This window comes from Molothrus ater, chromosome Z (assembly GCF_012460135.2).
Source record: "Molothrus ater isolate BHLD 08-10-18 breed brown headed cowbird chromosome Z, BPBGC_Mater_1.1, whole genome shotgun sequence".
In the NCBI taxonomy this organism is placed as follows: domain Eukaryota; kingdom Metazoa; phylum Chordata; class Aves; order Passeriformes; family Icteridae; genus Molothrus; species Molothrus ater.
Genome location: NC_050511.2, coordinates 6,692,611 through 6,709,944, shown reverse-complemented (window position 1 = coordinate 6,709,944; position 17,334 = coordinate 6,692,611). Strand labels below are relative to the sequence as shown.

General features: G+C 41.7%; 1 protein-coding gene across 16 annotated transcripts in view; it reads right to left on the bottom strand.

Moving 5' to 3' along the window:
- CELF4 (CUGBP Elav-like family member 4) overlaps window positions 1-16,647 on the bottom strand; it is a 712,154-nt gene extending 695,507 nt beyond the window's left edge. For 3 of the 16 annotated variants that reach the window (XR_004982016.2, XR_004982017.2, XM_036402642.2), the window contains exon 1: window positions 16,027-16,644. Coding sequence is in view for 14 of the 16 variants with exons in the window: in XM_036402642.2 (XP_036258535.1) it covers window positions 16,027-16,306 (280 nt within the window). In the remaining 2 variants the exon portion in view is untranslated. Of the gene's footprint in view, window positions 1-16,026 lie in introns of all 16 variants that reach the window. The other 13 variants (XM_036402632.2, XM_036402644.2, XM_036402643.2 and 10 more) reach the window with 9 other exon arrangements.
- Window positions 16,648-17,334: the final 687 nt, after the last annotated feature.

The following is a 17,334-nucleotide window of genomic DNA, read 5'->3' as shown; positions in this document are numbered from 1 at the left end:
AATGTCTATATACGGGTATACGCTGGCTACCCCACACTCCACTGGGACTGGGCAAGGTGCCTGTAGTGCCATGGAAATGTTTGTACAATTAACAGCAAAGTTCAGTTGCTGCAAGAAGATGTGTATGGATTCATCCACTTTAATTTTTTTCCACGATTTAAGCATTAGGCACCAGGAAATTAATCTGGGCAATAGTCAAGACAATCTGCAGAGAGCTGGGTCCAGTGTTGTTAAAACAAGCTGGATGAAATGAAAAAGTGCAGCTGTGACTCTCTCGCTGATACCAACACACAAACACACGCACACAGACAAAAACCAGCCCTTATTCTTATTATTTATGGACACAGATGAAAAGCCAAAGGGGGGCAAGGTAATGCACACAGATGCTGATTAGCTGGAGATTATATTGATGATGTAATAAAAATTCACTTTGTCTCTTAAGCTGCACCAGGACAATCAAAGAGAGATTAGATAAAAATCAGAGAGAATGAATAATAGAAGGGAGAGGTAACATTGTAAACCAAAACTCCCTGCAAAATGTTCTACCTTTGACTGTCCTCAGTCAGAATAAATAAGAGCTGGAGGGTGTAAATACAGCCCAAATGCACAGAAGAAGGAGGCAGATGTGGCTTTGTAAGTGCTTATTTATCAATAAGAAGCCAGATATTCACATTTACCTGAACGGGTTTGCAAATACATACATACACATATCTACAAGCACACACCTTTCTAACCCTGTTGAAGAGATCATGAGAGGGAGTGCAGGAGAGAAAACATGTTTGGAGAGGGACAGATGGACAGAGAAATGGACAGGGTGAACAGTTAAGAGCATATAGGTATTTATCTGAGTGAGAAAGAGATTAACTTCTTGGGAAAAATCAACTCTGTCTCTACTTGGCAGGGTAAGGGACACACATTTGGAGACCCACATGCACACCTATTTATCCAGACATACACCCATGCAGATCCCTGTCTGAAAAAAGAATCCCTCCAGCCGCAGAAGGTCTCCATCAGAGAAAGACAAGACAAGACAAAACTTTCCTCTCTTAGAGTGCTTGCTTGAAAAGGAACAGAACTCCTGCATGTCTAACGTTGGTTTAAGTTTACTGACCATGTTTAATATTTGATTAAACCTTTGGCATAGCTGGCTATCCTGATCTGAATAGATGATCTGACGCTTTCCCTGGTAGTAAAGCCAAGCATAAGTAATAGCTGTCCTCTGACTACTGCTGCCTTATGCGTACGACTCAGATTTTGCTGTGTCTGAAAACCTGCTCTCTGCTTCTGGATTCTTTTCTGCTGCTTAGTATTTTCAGCAACACTTTATGAAATCAAACAAACAAACAAAAAAAAAAAACCCACCAAAATACTTCTCCCAGCCATGGAGGGGGCTGCAATTTATTCATAGCTGCGGAAAAAAATACCTTCCTTCCAAAGTCTTCCCTGGCTTGAGCATTTTACCTGTTGTCCTTGTGTACTTTTTGCCTGTGGTTTGCATTATTACTTGCTAAATACATTAGAAAATGCTCATCAGCTTGCTCGGCAGCTTGGGGATGTTTGTGTGGTTGCCCACACACATATGCATGCACACATACACGCAGCAATTTTTTAAATAAATCACAGTCACAGGGGTGAGAAGAGGGCATGTGGTGCTTTGGAAGGGAGCAGAACAGCAAAAAAGGAAGAGCATCTCCAGGATCAGAAAACAGGGGTTGTCGGAGTTTCTCTGCGCCTCTCAATGCCTGTGAGATGGCCACCGCTGCTGATCACAGAAAGTGAGAGACAGGGACACCAGCCCAGGGTGCTTTTCCCCTTGTCCACCTAGGTGAGGAAAAGTCTAATCCCTCAAGACAGACAAAAAACTGGCCTAAATTACCAGCTTACATGCTTTACACCTCAAATGAGACAAGCCTTGCTGGGAGAGGTAATATCTTTTATTAGACTGAGTGATACAATTGGAAAAAAATAGACAATCTTTCAAGCACACAAGGAAGACTGTTTTTTTTTTTTTCCAGCTATATCAGCTGGACTAATAAAAGATATTACCTCTCCTTACAAATTTGGTCTCATTTATAACCTTAGACCATCACCGCTAAAGCTACAGCATGACTTCTGACTTAAATATACACAAAGCTCTTTGCAAAGCTGGATATCATAAATTCCTCTTTACACACAGCAAACTAAGGAAGAGCGAGGTCTAGAAATGGGATCAGGTAAGATACAGAAGGTTAGTAAGAAGACTGGGCTAGAAATAGGCTCCTAATCCCTTCCTACCTACCTCTGACTGAAGAAGACTTTGATGCAACACCACATCAAGTGCTTATTTTGCCTTCTCACATTAATTTTGGATTGCTAGAGAGAGGTTCTGGAAGTGAAGTTCTGGTTTCTGAAGCTGTTTCAAAATAGGAAGCAAAAATATTTTTTGCAAGAAGCTGAAGTGTAGTCTCAGAATGGACTGCCAGGGATCATTAAGAACAATTTTTAGAATTCAAAGGAAAACATATGCAGGATCTTTGTTCAGGTGTGAGAAACCAGCTGCTTATTTAATGAAACAAGCAAAGTTAAAAAATAAAAAGGTGCAATTGTCTTGGTGAAATTAAATGCTTACTGAACTTTTTTTTTAATCTTTAAAAGAGGACTTTGAGCTTTGAACCCCAAAAGGGGGGAGAAAACCCAAAAACAAAAATGTTTTTCTGTCTACTCTCTTAGTAGTTTATGTACAGAAATGTGTCTGGTTGTGTATCTGCATATTTAATGAGTGCGGGTCTTTCAGCTATTACCCATGGCTATTTTGCTTTCTGAAAATATGGACAGCATTACTTCCATTTCCCAAAACCTGCTAAGGAAGGAGATGAGAAAAGAGAGGAGAGATAGCTAGCATGGTCGGAGAGAACCCAGGTGGTGACTCGCGACACAAACCGGTGAAGTGTTTTCTGCAAGGGACGGTGCGAGGGCAGAACATTGGTGCAGAGCTGAACCAAGGGAAGGGGAGTTTGAGCAACGATGGTGAAAGCTGGGGGAAATGATCTGTAGCTTGGCTATGGAAAATGAACGACTCATGAGCACAGTAAGCTGACAAGTGGGAATGGGCAGCGAGCCTGGAGCGGCACCTGCGGAAGGGACAAGATCTTGGAGGGGATCTAAGCCTGTGGTCCACACACCCACACCTGTACTTGCAAGCAGGCAAGGAAGGCTGGGAAGCCAGGATGAAGAGCTGGTCTTGGATGCAAGCCCAGTGAGTGAAAGCCTGGGTGCTGCACTTGAACAGCAAAGGCAGGGGCCAAGGAGAGAGGCCCAAGCCGGGGGAGCGAGCTGCTCACCCGGCAGTCGGACCTGTGTGCTTTGTCACAGCAGGGTCATCTGGTTTGCTGGTGGCTCAGCTATATCTTTTTTGAATTAAGAAGCTGCTGCCAGAAGTCCTGTCCCTGGATCGGTGCAGAGGAAAAGACAGGGGAATGACACACCTATTGTGCAACTCCTTTTATGAATAAACTCGTGAAATCTAATTCTACCAGCACCTCTCTGGCCTTTTTCAATGAGCCGGTCAGTAACAAATGACCATTTAACAGCACAAAGCAGCTGTTATAAGGGAGAACAGATTGAGGCTAATACAATACACGTTCCCCTCCAAACAAGAACCCAACATTCCTTCTTCCTTTTTTTTTTTCTTTTTTTCCCCCATCTGCAAACACTGTCAGTAAAGCTGAGTAAATATATAAATAATTAAACAAACAAATACTTTCTCTGCTGCCCCCAGGCCTTTGAAACTGAGACTTAGTTGGATTTCAGGCAATCAAACAGCATCGTGTTCACACACTCACACTGCACGCAGGCTTCCTCTCCACCTTTGACAGAATATCATTGACTTGAGTGCACTGTGATGATTTCAAATAGACTAGGGGTTAGATAATCGACTCTACACACACACACATAACTGCATGCACACTCCAGCTCCTTCATTTATTTCATAAAACACATGAGCACAGATGGGATGGAAACACCAAAAAAGACCCCAAACAAAAAACCAGAAAGAAATCCCATGTACATAGCTACTGATGAACAAACTAAAACTACAACTGAAATAATTAAAAAAAGAAACACAAGGAACCTGATTAATTTGTTTGTCAGATCTTTGCTGTAGGCGATCACCTGAAACCCTCCTCTTTGATGAAAATATCACTAAATTAATTTTTTTGTGTCTGGATACCTAAGGACACTGAGATGTTATTTATTCCCCACAACCTACACCTTGGGTAGCAGCAGTGAAAACTCCCTTCTGGACTACCTTGCTCTGCCAAAGTCAGGGATATTCACATCCCTGCTTAAGGATTCACACAGTGTCTGTCTGTTGTTTGTGAGGCTGGGTCAGAGTCTAACTATTGACTTCAGAGAGTGTTGGGTCGGTGCTCGGTAAATGGGCGACGACTGCCAATTCCATCTGCCTGTACTGAGGGCAGGAGTACACTTGTCTGGAGGGAACTTGCTCTTTTTACTGACCCGGTGAAGGCAGATACCTTCAGCTTGATCCAAACTCTGTTGCAAACAATAGGTTTGGATCGGGCCCTCAAAGAAGAAAGGTGGGATGCATCCCTTCATCAAATCCTTGCTTTGCAGCTCCCTCAGTTGCCATAACAATGAAGAGTATGTATGTGATTCACTAAAAGAAGGAGAAAAAAAAAGTATAAATCAAGATCCTGAATCAGTGAATGATGACATTCCTGTAGACAGAGAAATTACAAAGGCTGAATCCTACTCACACAAAGAAAACTGGCAAAATTGATGTTGACCCTTTCTTAGCAAAGCAGGGAACAAATATGCATTTACAAGTGAAATGAGCAAAGCTAATTTTCCATGCCCCCACTGAGTGTTTTTTGAAAGCGTGTTTTTCGGATCTACGCTGAAAGGGGCTCTGATGTAATACATTTACTATCAGAGACACACCAAAACCTTTACACAGAAAAAAGTCAAATTTATACCACTACCCCTTCTCCCTCATAAAAAAAAAAAAGAATTAAAAAAAAAATCCTGCTGGCCTAATATTGCAGTTGGGGAAATGAAAGATCAATAGCTCACTAGAGCCAATGGGAATCTTTCCATTGATTCAACAGGTTTCAGTTCAGGCCTGAAGGCACCGAGCTTAAGTGACTCCATCAGAGAGTGTTGGTGAGTAATTATCCACGCTGTGATTAGAACCTAGGCGTCCTCACTGCCCGCCCTCACCCACCAGATAATGCCCTTCCTTTGAATGAAGCTGCAGGCACAGGCAGCAATTTAAACGGAGCAGCTCTGAGGTGTATTAGCCATTACAAATATTCAGAAGGAATGTCAATGCTTGTGTTCCTTGTTTCTTTATTTGTTTGTTTAATTCCCTGTTAACTTTTCAAATCCCTAGCAGAATGTAGAAACTAGCAACACTCTGGCATTCTTGTCTCCTGTAAGATCTTTAGGTGCCTTTTCTGCCAGTGTTCCTATGGGTTGACTCACTTCTTTTTTTCCCCTTCTCTGTTAGTTATTAAACTTGGAGTTAAATAATTTCTAAGATACTCTTTTTTTGGTATCAAAATTGGCTGTATCCCTTGTTGCAAATAAACATGAGGCAATGGTATGCTTTTAAAGAGTTTGCCAAAGGATTTTTGTTGGTTGTCTTGCCCATTCCTCATTTTCACTCCTACTTTTCTCATTTATTGCCAGTGTCTTGAATGAGATTTCTTTTTCTAAAAAGAAAAAAAAATCCATATAAATAATAATAAAAAGAAGATAGGAAGAAGGAAAGTGATGTAAAAAAGTAACCAAGCTCCCTCTGAATGCACAAAACAGAACAAATACCACAGAATAGCATAATTGAATAACAATATATCTTTATAAAAGAGGGTGAAAAATTGCATCCTCATCCATGTATTATTGAAGATGGAATACGATCAAATAAATCGGGTTTAAAAGCAATTAAATGCTCACAAAAGAAAAACACTTGCCCCATAAACTGAAAAAAAAACCAAAAAGGGTGTAATGAAATGCAAACCTTCTTGAAAGTACCATATGGACACTGGAACGAGAACGGTCGAAGCTGAATGGTAGAGCAGAAGGAGTGAACTAGCTTACCTAGATAAGGCAGCCTAGCGTTGCAGAGGGAGTAGTTAGGGAATTCGGATGGAGCCAGGTCTGTGTGTCTGGGCTTGGGTGAGTAACAACCTTAAGTCAGTCGCATCGCGCGTGATCGGCTGCTCCTGCTTCAACCAGCGGCATCTTGCAGAGCTGCCCGTAACTTCGGGCCCAATCCAAACACTGCTGCAGGCAAGGCTGAGCTTTTCCTGGGCTTCAGCAGGCTTTGGGGCAGGTGTGCGGCTGCTCTGCAAAGTCCTTTCTTATCAATTATAGATTTCACACAGTGTTGAACGTATGTTATTTCCGCCATGTTTTTCCCCCCATCCCTTAAATGCTGATAAAGGTATAGGGGGAAAAAATGAAACATTTTCATTGCAATTCTGTGCTGAAAAAGAACTCTCTAGGATTAATCCTATTTTGACGGGGGCTGAAGTTGCTGACCAAAATACTCCTCGCTGCGACAAGTTTCTCAGGTCCCTGGCTTTTGTGCAACTATTGGGCCAAGACCCGATCCTAGAGAACAGCAAATCTGGTTTCTGTCTGTGTTTACTGAAATAATGAGCAGGAAACAGAGGCCAGGTGAGAAAACTGAATTTTCTCTAGATTAACTTCCAGAGAAGTACAAACCAATTCAATCTGTTCAGCAAAGGTATCTCACTCTCCCCCTGCTTCCTCCATGCACCATTTCAAAGTGCATCTTTACCTTATTATATTATTAGAATCAATCAATATTATTAATATTACATGTGGGCAATTCTGTAAATTCTTCATAGTTCTCCTCCCCGCCTGTTAACAGCTGGTACATTATACAGTCTCTGGTTAGATTGGTCAACTAGGCTATCGATAGTCTTAATAAACAATACCTATATTGTGACCTTTGCTCACAGAACTGAATCTCTCATATAGGGCTGTCAGATTCCTTAAAGAAGTATTGATAAGTTCATTACTGTATTGCTACATATAATTTTAGGTGTGATTTTCACTCACCCTGAAGCATCTAGTAACCTAATACTTTTTTTTTCCTCCTAAAGCATTTGCCCTTTTACAATTGATCAAATAGTGAATTAGAGCATTATAGAGAGGAAACATAATCAGGGGATTTCTACAAGCACACTGTGATATATCTTTTGATCTTCTGACAACCTTCATCCCTCTCGATCCTAGGAAGGAAACGCTGTTTTATAGGGATATTATTAGGTTGATGCTGCTTTAAACATCTACCTGCAAGAAGCTACCGAGTCCGACAAAGATATTTGTGTGCGTTTGCAGTGAGTGATGCATATTATGTGATGCGAATCTATCCTTAGGGACTGGGAAGGAGAGGAACTATGTGCAAATGCAAGTCTGCCCTTTCGATACCTGCATGCATACACAGTCCCTGTGTAATATATATACAGGCATTTGAATTAGAAACAGACCAAATATGCAGTCAGATCTCATCAGACTAACTCTGTCTGCAAAGCTCCGTTTTTATTCTGTTTGAAGAAACTTCATGTCCAAAGTTATCTGCCCTGGTGCACTGGGAAGGCAGCCTGGTACCCTCTAAAATATTTTGGAGGCTCAGACACAATGTACAAATAAAGCAGAGATGAATTAAGTGTGACTGTATCATTAAAATAGTATAATGAGTAAATGGTTATGTATAATAAACTCTGCATATAACTCCGGGAATATCCTCTTAAGTCACCTGCCACTTTCACATAAGAGTATGTTCTCTGTGCTGTCTTTCAGAAAGGAATTATTTAGAAACCTATATTATCCTGTCTGTACTGAGTACATGTTTTCATTAGCATGCACATAAAATAAATAGTTGCATGTGTGTGATGTACAAATGTCAGGCGCACTTCTATCTCACTGATTATGCATTTTTCCCGTAAAAGTTCATTTTCAACTACACTTTTTGTGTATGGGCTTTTTCAGGTTTTTATATTCTTTTTATGTTTTCTGGGTTTAAACAAGGAAATTAAACACCTTAGCCACCTAAAGGGGTAAGAATAGTCTGCACTGCAAACTGTGTCTGCACTACACCTTGGTCTACCAAACCATAAACAACTTTCTGTTTGCAAAATACTTTGAGAGACCTTACAGTGAAGGTCCCGATCGCCACAACCATATATCCCTGGAGGCATTAAAATTGCCAGCGAAGTTAAACTTTAAATAGTTAATGTTAAACAATGACTTTACATGTTCAACAAAGGAGGAAGAAATAAACAGATAAGGGTGAGGTAGATCGAAATCTGCATGCCTCATTGGCTGAACTGTCGGATATTTCTAATGCATCTGAAGGGTTTGTTACTAAGAACCTGTTAAGTATCTTTAAACCTTTGATCTGTAGCCAGTCTTAACAAAGGTGACAATTAATTACAGGAGAGTGCATTGCAATAAAGTTACATCGTGGTCAGTTTATATATACTGTCCAAAGCTGGTTCACAGAAGTCACTGTCAATTAAAGTCTTCTTGGAGTCCAGTTCATTATCAATTTTTCCCCCTTGCCTTGATCAATATTTTTGGCTGCTTCTGCTTGACAAACTTAACACAATGTCTATATCTATATGTCTTGCCATTCATTTACATGGAATAGATGGCCGTATATGATTTATTTTTAGCTACTACGTATGGTCAGGCACTTTATTTGAGAGGTTTAGAGCTCTCATCCATCTTTATTTTAAGGAACGACAATAATAAGCCTGCTCTTCCTTCAAGGGGATGTCAGTTGGATATAATGAATGTACATTAAAAGCTGCATTCACCTGTGGGTGCATTCAGGCTGTGGCTCACAGTGACAAAAGCAAACAAATGCAATCTCTGTGGTGACACCCTGACTCCAGACCACACCAAGAGATGCAGCGCAGATAAAGTGACTCAGTAGATCCTGAGATCCCCAAAATGCGATGATGGCTTGCTGGGAGGTAGAAGGAAAGAGAAACCCTTGTAATTACCCCAGCTCACCCCAGCTCAGTAAGTGAGCAATGGTGGAAGAAAACCATAAGTTTTACTCACCACGGTTTATATTTTTCCCTTTTTCTGCAGCAGATTTTAATGCATAAGGGTCAGTCCACCATGACAAACTCCGGCAACAGTCATACAAGTGTCAGTGGAGCATTTAAGTGAGTGAAAAATGTGGCAGAGATCAGGCTTTTGTCAGTTCCTTTCTTTGTTTTAGTTTTAGTTTCACTTACAGAAGTGAAGCTAAGTTAAGGGACAAGCCAGCAAGCACAGAAATTAGTAGCATTATCTGCAAGTGTTGAGGTTTGTTGTGTAAACCCCAAATCCAGAATTTTAAAGGGAATGTGAAACACTGAATAAGTGCAAACCTGCAGCAGGATTTCCAAACATGAAGCCACCTAAGCGATGGCAGAAATCTCACTGTGCTCTGTCCAGCAAGCAGGTAAAGGCCTTTGCTCCCGAAGTAAAGGTGACGCAGGGATTAATGAGGCACCAGCTATTTGTTAAAGTCAGGATTCAACTTAGCTTCCTTAGCACCTCACATGCTTAGTGCAAACTCTTATGGGGCAGAAACCACACACCGCTTGATGGACAGTCATGTTGAGCTCTGCAGCCCCCTGCTTTTATGGAATATTACTTTGAGGTTAGAGCCAACTCCTGCATGGGTCTTTGGGCATCTGGTACTTTCTCTGTATTTTAAATGCAGGTAAGCAGTCCAACAGCCTAGATCATCTCCCCCACTTTTTCTCCCTTGGAACCATTACTGCCTGTCACATACAACCACCTCAGTTCACACCTGATTGACGGGAGGGACAGTAACAGCTCCTTTAGTGTCGTTATGGTCTGTCGGGTCAGTGCGGCTGGCTGGTGTGCATGCACACAGGGGTATGCATGATAAAAAAACACCCTGATGTCTTGCTGAAAAATGTGGCTGCGTACTTCCAGCTCTTAAGGCTGGAGGAGACCCTCCTTGATCACCCTTCTGTCCCTTGTTCTTGACCACCATGGACAGAGAGTTCTCTGCCTGCCCTCCCTGACAGGTGCAAACCGCTTTTCGGTTGAGCACAAGACACTTTCCGCAATCTCGGCCACTCTTTACCCAGACAAAATTTCCAGGTGCTTTCTGACAATCTCCTTCAAAAGACTATTTCATCAGCTGCCTGGCTTTTATTATGCTGTGCAATTTGAATTCTCTGCTGAAGAAAGCCCTGCCGGTGGCACTGGTCACTAGCAGATGCGGGATACAGGACCAGATGAACCACGCTTCTCATGCAAGGTGACAAGGATCCTCAATTTTTCCCTCTACTTCAGTGTTGAAATTTCCGATTTTTTCTGTCTCGATATGGGAAAAAAAAGACATAAAATTAACCAAGCTGCCCCCCATTCCTATTGTTTCTTGCAGAAATTAGTGAGTTTCTGATTCAAACCTTAATTAAAACCTTGGTAAGGACAAATAAATACAAGAAATTTGGTTGTTCCTTTTTTCTTTTTTAAGGACAAAAAGTACCCTTTTTTATTCCATAAAATGCCCAAAGGCACCAGAATATGTAAGTATTGAGGGACAGAAGCAATTGTAATCTGTAAAAGTGTAAGAAATGTTAGTCTAAACTGGAGAAATGTAAGAGAAGAAACAAAAGCTGTGGGCACACAAACTTTAATTTCTTTCTTTTTTTTGCATTAATGTAACTTTTAAACAAATCCATCTTGTAAGGATGATTAGTTCATATGGTAGTGGGACTAGCTGAGGAACAGCTTTCAGTGCAAAACTTGACAGGCAAGCAAGAGATCCCAGAAAATTAGAGTTTGTATTGGAAATGCTGACACAACCGTAACAACAGCATCATAACTGGCTGCAGCTGCTTTTAGAAACCAGAATCCATGTCCAGACCCCTGGAAAAAAAGAGTTAACGTGTAATCTTATAATTTATGGAGCAATCTGGGCTATCTGTTTGACATTATCAAAACACATAGATGCTCATATATACAGGAGATTTTAATGAACAGGGTGTTGCTTTTTTCCTCTCTTCCATCAATCTATCAAATTGCATTGTGATTGTTTTAAGGGGTTGTTCTTTAGACCTAAGGCTTGAAGTCTCCTCTGTTTTGTTCCAGTTTATTTGTGCTTTACCTCCCTAAAACTTGTTTGGTTTACTACCATACTAAATGTTGTATGTGTTGCTTTCAGACAGGCAAGTCTTATGTTTCAATTATGGAGGAGTTTATTCAGCACCTGTATTGCGTTGCGCTTCTTTTCAACTAAATTTCCATTTCCCAAAGGCTGTACACATGAATGTGTACACATCTTTTTTTTCTGTATGCATACACACACAAATCTATACATTTCTGCGTATAAACATACACATCATCTTAACTGAATGATCATTTTCATTGCACATTTGAATTTCTGATATGTCCAAAACCTTCATAAACATCCTTAAACTTAACAAGGTTTTAATTTTTCTATCATTTATCTTTGTAATCAAATAGAATAGAATATAATGAATGGAAGTCTTGTTTTTCTACCCCAGAGGAATCTTAAATTTCAAAATTATTTATACTTTTAAGAAGGTAAAGCTGTAAAAGAACTAAACTCTTCTCTTCATACTGCATTTTTCTATCTGCATTGAATGCTTACAGAGTGAGGTTCAGGTCAGGCAGGAAAAACACCCCAACCACGGGACTGCAGCAGTGGATTTCAAGAAGGTTTTGGGGGGTTTGTGCTTTTCTCACCCCTAAATAAGGGTTGAAAGAGTGCTGTTGGTCTCAAGTCTGTGCAAGACTCCTGCTTTTCCAGTGCACACTATCTCCGCATTTTAAGTGCATTCATCCGCATGTGTTTCAGTAAATCTCAGTTAAGTGTGGAATGCTGATTTCTTCCGACTTCCTAAATAGAATATTATGGAGACCTGTGTATTTTAAATTAAAGCATTTCCCAGGCCTTGGGTACAAGCAAGCTTCAGTAGAAGAGACTGTTTAAACCTATGGGGACAGTCCTATATTTAGATAACATTAATTCATAAATATTATACTAAATACCACTTAAATTGGCCTTAAATGACTTCAAAGATAATGCATTATAATATGGCTGTCCTGAGAGCACTAACCTTTATATCTCCCAGTAACTCAGCCTTTAAGCATACTCCACAGCTAGATAAGATGTGGGGAAGTTATGAATGAATGTCTTGCTAAATTGTTAAAGTGTGATTAGTTAACTCAGTGCATGTGTGTGTGTGTATGTGTGAGAGCGTGGGTGGGTCAGCTCAGCCCCGGTAGATTTCTACCCGTAGATCTCAGCACACAGCCTCTTCCCAACCCTTCAGCAAAGTACCAGAGCAGGAGCCTGTTCCTGCCCCGTGTGGAGAGAAGCAAGGATGGGGGAAATATGCAGCAGCTACTCTCATGCCATGAAAGCTTATTTTCTTGGGGATCTGGCAAGCCTTTCCCGCCTTCCCTTACATGCTGCTTCCCCCGTACCCCTTCTCTCTTTGTGTATCTGCAAGAGAATCATAATCCTCTGCCTCTTTCCTGGTGTCTGTACTGGTATCAGCCAGGGCTGCTGGTGAGAGAACCTGGGACTTCACTCTCCTTTTGTGATAGTTTTTCTTGGAGGAGGGCATAGTAATGTACTTTAGGTTCTTAATTTTCAATTTCCTCCTGCTATACAGGGGCACCGCAATAGGATATCTTCATAATATTTTCAAGAATACACATCCTTTGATCTTGTTTCAATGGATTTACACCTGAAATTACCCCGGTTGCTGTTTTTTTACTTTAAGCTAATTCCTCTCTCTTCCCTCCTCCCAGAACAGTCCCACCTTCTCCCCCTCTACACCCAAGGTATGCTCTCCGCACACTTAAATAAACTACAGCCTACTATTAACCCTTCAGGGTGTACCACTGCCACAGCCTAATCCCCTGAATTAGGAATGAAATCAACTGAGAGTGATGGATCAATTAATGTATAAGCATTATGCATCTCTTATGGAAAACATCTTGGGGTTTTGTATTGCCAACCTACCCCTGCGAGCCAAGTTGGACTATCTTTATGCAATTCTTCACCTACGCCTGCAAAGCAAAGCCAAAATAAGGACATCTGAGTGAATACAATGCTTCACATGACTGCATTTAGAGAAGGGAAGAGAGAAAAAATAGATTAGAAATGAAATAAAATGAATAAAATAATAATAAAAAAAGCCAAACACAACCCTCATCCTTCAAAGCCCCATCATGCTTTTTGACTTAATAGTAATTAATCACTACTGGCAAGAAAGTAATTTTTTTCCAGGTAGCCAGAGGCACATTTTTATCAGGATTAGCTAATAAATCAGCGGCATCGCTAGAAAGGAGTTCAAACTCTTCTCGGATGTACTAAATAAAACCGATCTCTGAAATGCTGGCAACTCGGTGTCTATTGAAGCTTCACTCAAACCTTAGCCCGCAAAATAACAATCATCATCATAAATTTTCTTTCCAAAGTCCAAAACTTATAGCATGTTAAAAATGACTTTGTTTTGAGATGAACTCATGCAGTTTGGTTTGATGAGGTGACAAGATTCCCCACCTGGCTTTTTTCCTAGGTTGCAGCTTTAGAACAGAAATGAAATGAAGGGAAATGAAGTTAGTATCTTGCTTAATTCAGGGATATGTGTTAAACACATCCAAGCAAGATAAATGATCCCTCTCTCTCTCCTTTCTCTCTCTCTCTCTCTCTCTCTCTCCTTTCTCTCTCTCTCTCTCTCTCTCTCTCTCTCTCTCACCCCTTTCCTGAGTTTGTCTCTGTGAATACAGGCATACAGTAAAAGCAAAACTGAACTGAAAGAGAGAGAACTCAAATCTATGAAATAGAAATTGAAGTTAGCGCACAGAATGATTAATTTCAGGTTTAAGATAAAACATAGCAAAAGAATAAAATCTCATCAACAAATCACAGTAACCTCCCACGACTGAAAAAAATACTTTATTGAAGTGTTAGCTCAAAGATTTCCTCTACACTATGTTGAGTGATTCTCTTCAGTGTAGCTTTTACTGCTGTTATTTTTATTTTACAGAAACCTTAGATAATTTTTTGCAAACACATGCACACACACACACGAGCTCAGTGTCTACTCTCACTATTAGATGAAATCTCTCAGGACCTTTCCTTCCCTGCACTTCTTACTATTATTTTTATTGCTATTATTTATAATTATTATAGTACGGGTGTAATGTTTGAATAATGCCAATCAGACCATGATGTGGCTTCTAGGAAGACAGTCTGAAAAGAAAGCAAGGTTCGAAAGAGCTACACTGATCATTTTAAAAATGAGAAGGGTGTTTGAAGCGACCGGCAAGTAAGGATGGGAGAAATATCCTATAACTTAGACTGAGTCCCTAGTCCCTGAGCCCTGAACATTTTCTCCAGCCTGTGTAAAGCTGGTACTTTGCAATGTCAGGGTATATTTTCATTCGCGTTTCCTGAGAGTGGAAGCAAGGAAGGGAGTGAGTGGGAAGGGGGAAGAGATGCCTGCTGAACATGCCGTTAAGTTCAAGATTTACAACTCGCCAAGGCATCTGGAAAGCTGGGAAGCCAGTAATGCCATTACTGGTGACTGTCACTGCCAGGAGTCTGCCAAGCTGGACTAGACACGGGTACTGAAGCTGTCCTGTAAAAGATACAACTTCCACTCTCCCCGTGGCCCCGTGCAAAACGCTTTCTCCTCCTGCACTAAATCTGGAGTCACACCCCAATCACTTCTGACCCGGTCTTTTTCTTTTCCTTTTTCTTTAACAAAAAAAAAAAAATATAAACACACATACACATGCACACAGAATCTGAGTTAATAAGGTGGCTTATATCACTTCTGCCTTTCTCCTATTTCTAAGAGGGACTGCCATGCAAATTACCTTCAACTTCCTCCCTGCGAGTCCTACTTTCCTACCCGAGGATCTGAGCATCTCTCCCCCACTACACACACCCTCCCCCACCCCCAAAACGGAGCACCATCTAATCTGATAGGCACCTCCGGAGAGCCTAAGCTGAGCAGGGAAATGAGCGGGCAGAGATGGAGCAAGTGAGGCATTGTGTGAGTACATCTCCACTACCTTTAGAGAAAACCTGAAAAGTTCCCGGCATGGACTTCGGGCACATTAAAGTAGTGCTTGGAATATGCCTGGTCAGAGACTTCTTCCCTCTGGAACTAAGCTGCCACCTGTCCTTTCTGTCTTGCCTTCTGCCACACAAGCACATATACCGTGATTTTGTGCACACACCCCTGCCCCGCTTGAGATGGGCTTCTTTATTGTTGTTTATATCCCTGTTCCCGTGTTGAATAGAACCAAAATTAAACAGTCCCCCCCGGAGCAACTCACTCTCCTCCACTTCTTGCTTTGTAGAGGACTACAAATAATAAATGTGACAGCAGTAAAAATAAAAAAACTACCAAAAAATTGAGGAAAAAAAAAAAAAAAAAAAGAAAAAAAAAAGAAGAAAGAAAAGAAAAGAAAAAGCTGCCGGTGTCAGATACGGAACAGTTGTAAAATCGGGGGTTGCCAGCAAACCCAGGGACAGACGGACGGACACACACACCCCTGGGCTGACGAAGAGCGGCTCCCGAAGGTAAATACAGAGCACCCGCTCCGGCTTCAGCACCGCGGACAGCTGCCGCCGGCCCCGCGCCCGCGCCGCCGCTCGCCCGGCGCTCCCCGGGAGCTGCCTGTCACCCCCCAAAAAAGCGGGGAAAGAAATAAAAAATACTAACATATAAGCCAAACGGAGCTGACTCCCTGCCCTGACTCTCGCTCTTCTCTTCCCAGGATGGGTCTATTATTTCTTTCCCTGCCCCCCCAGCCTGCCGCCTCCGCCCCCGGGCCAACTAAAAATGAAATAAAATGAAATGAAATCGAAAGGAAAGAGAGAGAGAGAAAGAGAGAGACAGGGAGAAAGAGGGAGCCTGCCTTTCTCTCCCGATCTCTCCCGGGAAAGTTCAGGAGGTAACTCACCTTTGTGCATGCCAGTGAACCTGTCCTTCAGCACCGTCAGTTCATAGATCTTCCCGAACTCCTCGAAGAGCGGTTTGAGGTCTTTCTCGTCCAGGTTACGGGGGATCTGCCCAATAAAGAGCTTAATGGCATCGTGGTCCTTCATTGGGATGGTGGATGGGTTTCCGGGACTATGGTTTAATCCGTTCATATGCCCGTTGGTGCTGGGGTTGCTGTGATTGCTACTCAGGCTGGTATTGTCTGGTTGTCCGTTTGCTAACGTGGCCATCTTTATATACATAGAGAAAATCTTCTTTCCTTTTTTTCCCCCTCTTCTTTTCTCTCTCCCTCCCTCTCTCTCCCTCTCTCTCTCCCTCTCTCTCGCTCTCTCGCTCCCTCTCCCTCTTTCACACACACACACACACACACTCACACACACACACACTCCTCCCTCTCTGTCTCTCTCTCTCTCTCTCTCTCTCTCTCTCTCTCTCTCTCTGGGTCTGATCTGATTTTTTTTTTACATTGAAGATCTGTGTCCTTTCCGTTTAAACAGGCTGGATCGGTTCAAATTCCCAGCCAGACTAGGGGGTGGGGTGTGAGTGTGTGGATGTGTGTGTGTACGGGGAAGGGAGGCTAGGGGTGGGGGATTGCTTTTGCCTCTACTCTGGCTAAACCCCCTCCTCCCATCCAACCACCCCCCTGTCTGTCTGCCCGGCAGAGGCTTAATGGTATCTTCCAACACAGCCCCTGGCTATAAATAGCACTAGGCGCATGGCTCTTTGAGAGACAGTCAATTTCTATTGTGCCAAGTGAGCAAAGGGGAACGGTTGCGTTTTTAGGACCAATGATGATGATTTTTTTTTCCTTTTCGTTTGCAAGCCCTCCGATCAATCGCTGTCGTTATAATTTCAGTGATCATCAGGAAATCTGCCTTTTTATTTGAGAGGGGAAAAAAAACCCAAACCCAAGGTGTTCTGACTTCTTTCTGTTATGATGATGCCTCTTACTTATTATTTACTCTTATTCTAATTTCGCAAATGATAATAAAAAGCAGTTCAGATACGGATGAACCCCCCGGCTCAGAGGTTGCTTTTGCTGTTGTTGTTGTGATTGTGATGTTACAAGCTCTCTTTACTATATCTGTTCATGTTGCATCTAAAAAAATGCATGCTCTTTAAGCTCTCTCTTTTTTTTAAAATATAAATTATGTTACTGATGATGACATCAAACTAGGAAAGCACAAACTATATTATTGTAGAGCTTTGAAGAGAGTAAAAAAATATCGAAATGACTGTTGTTAATTTTCGTGCTGCCGATATTTATGTT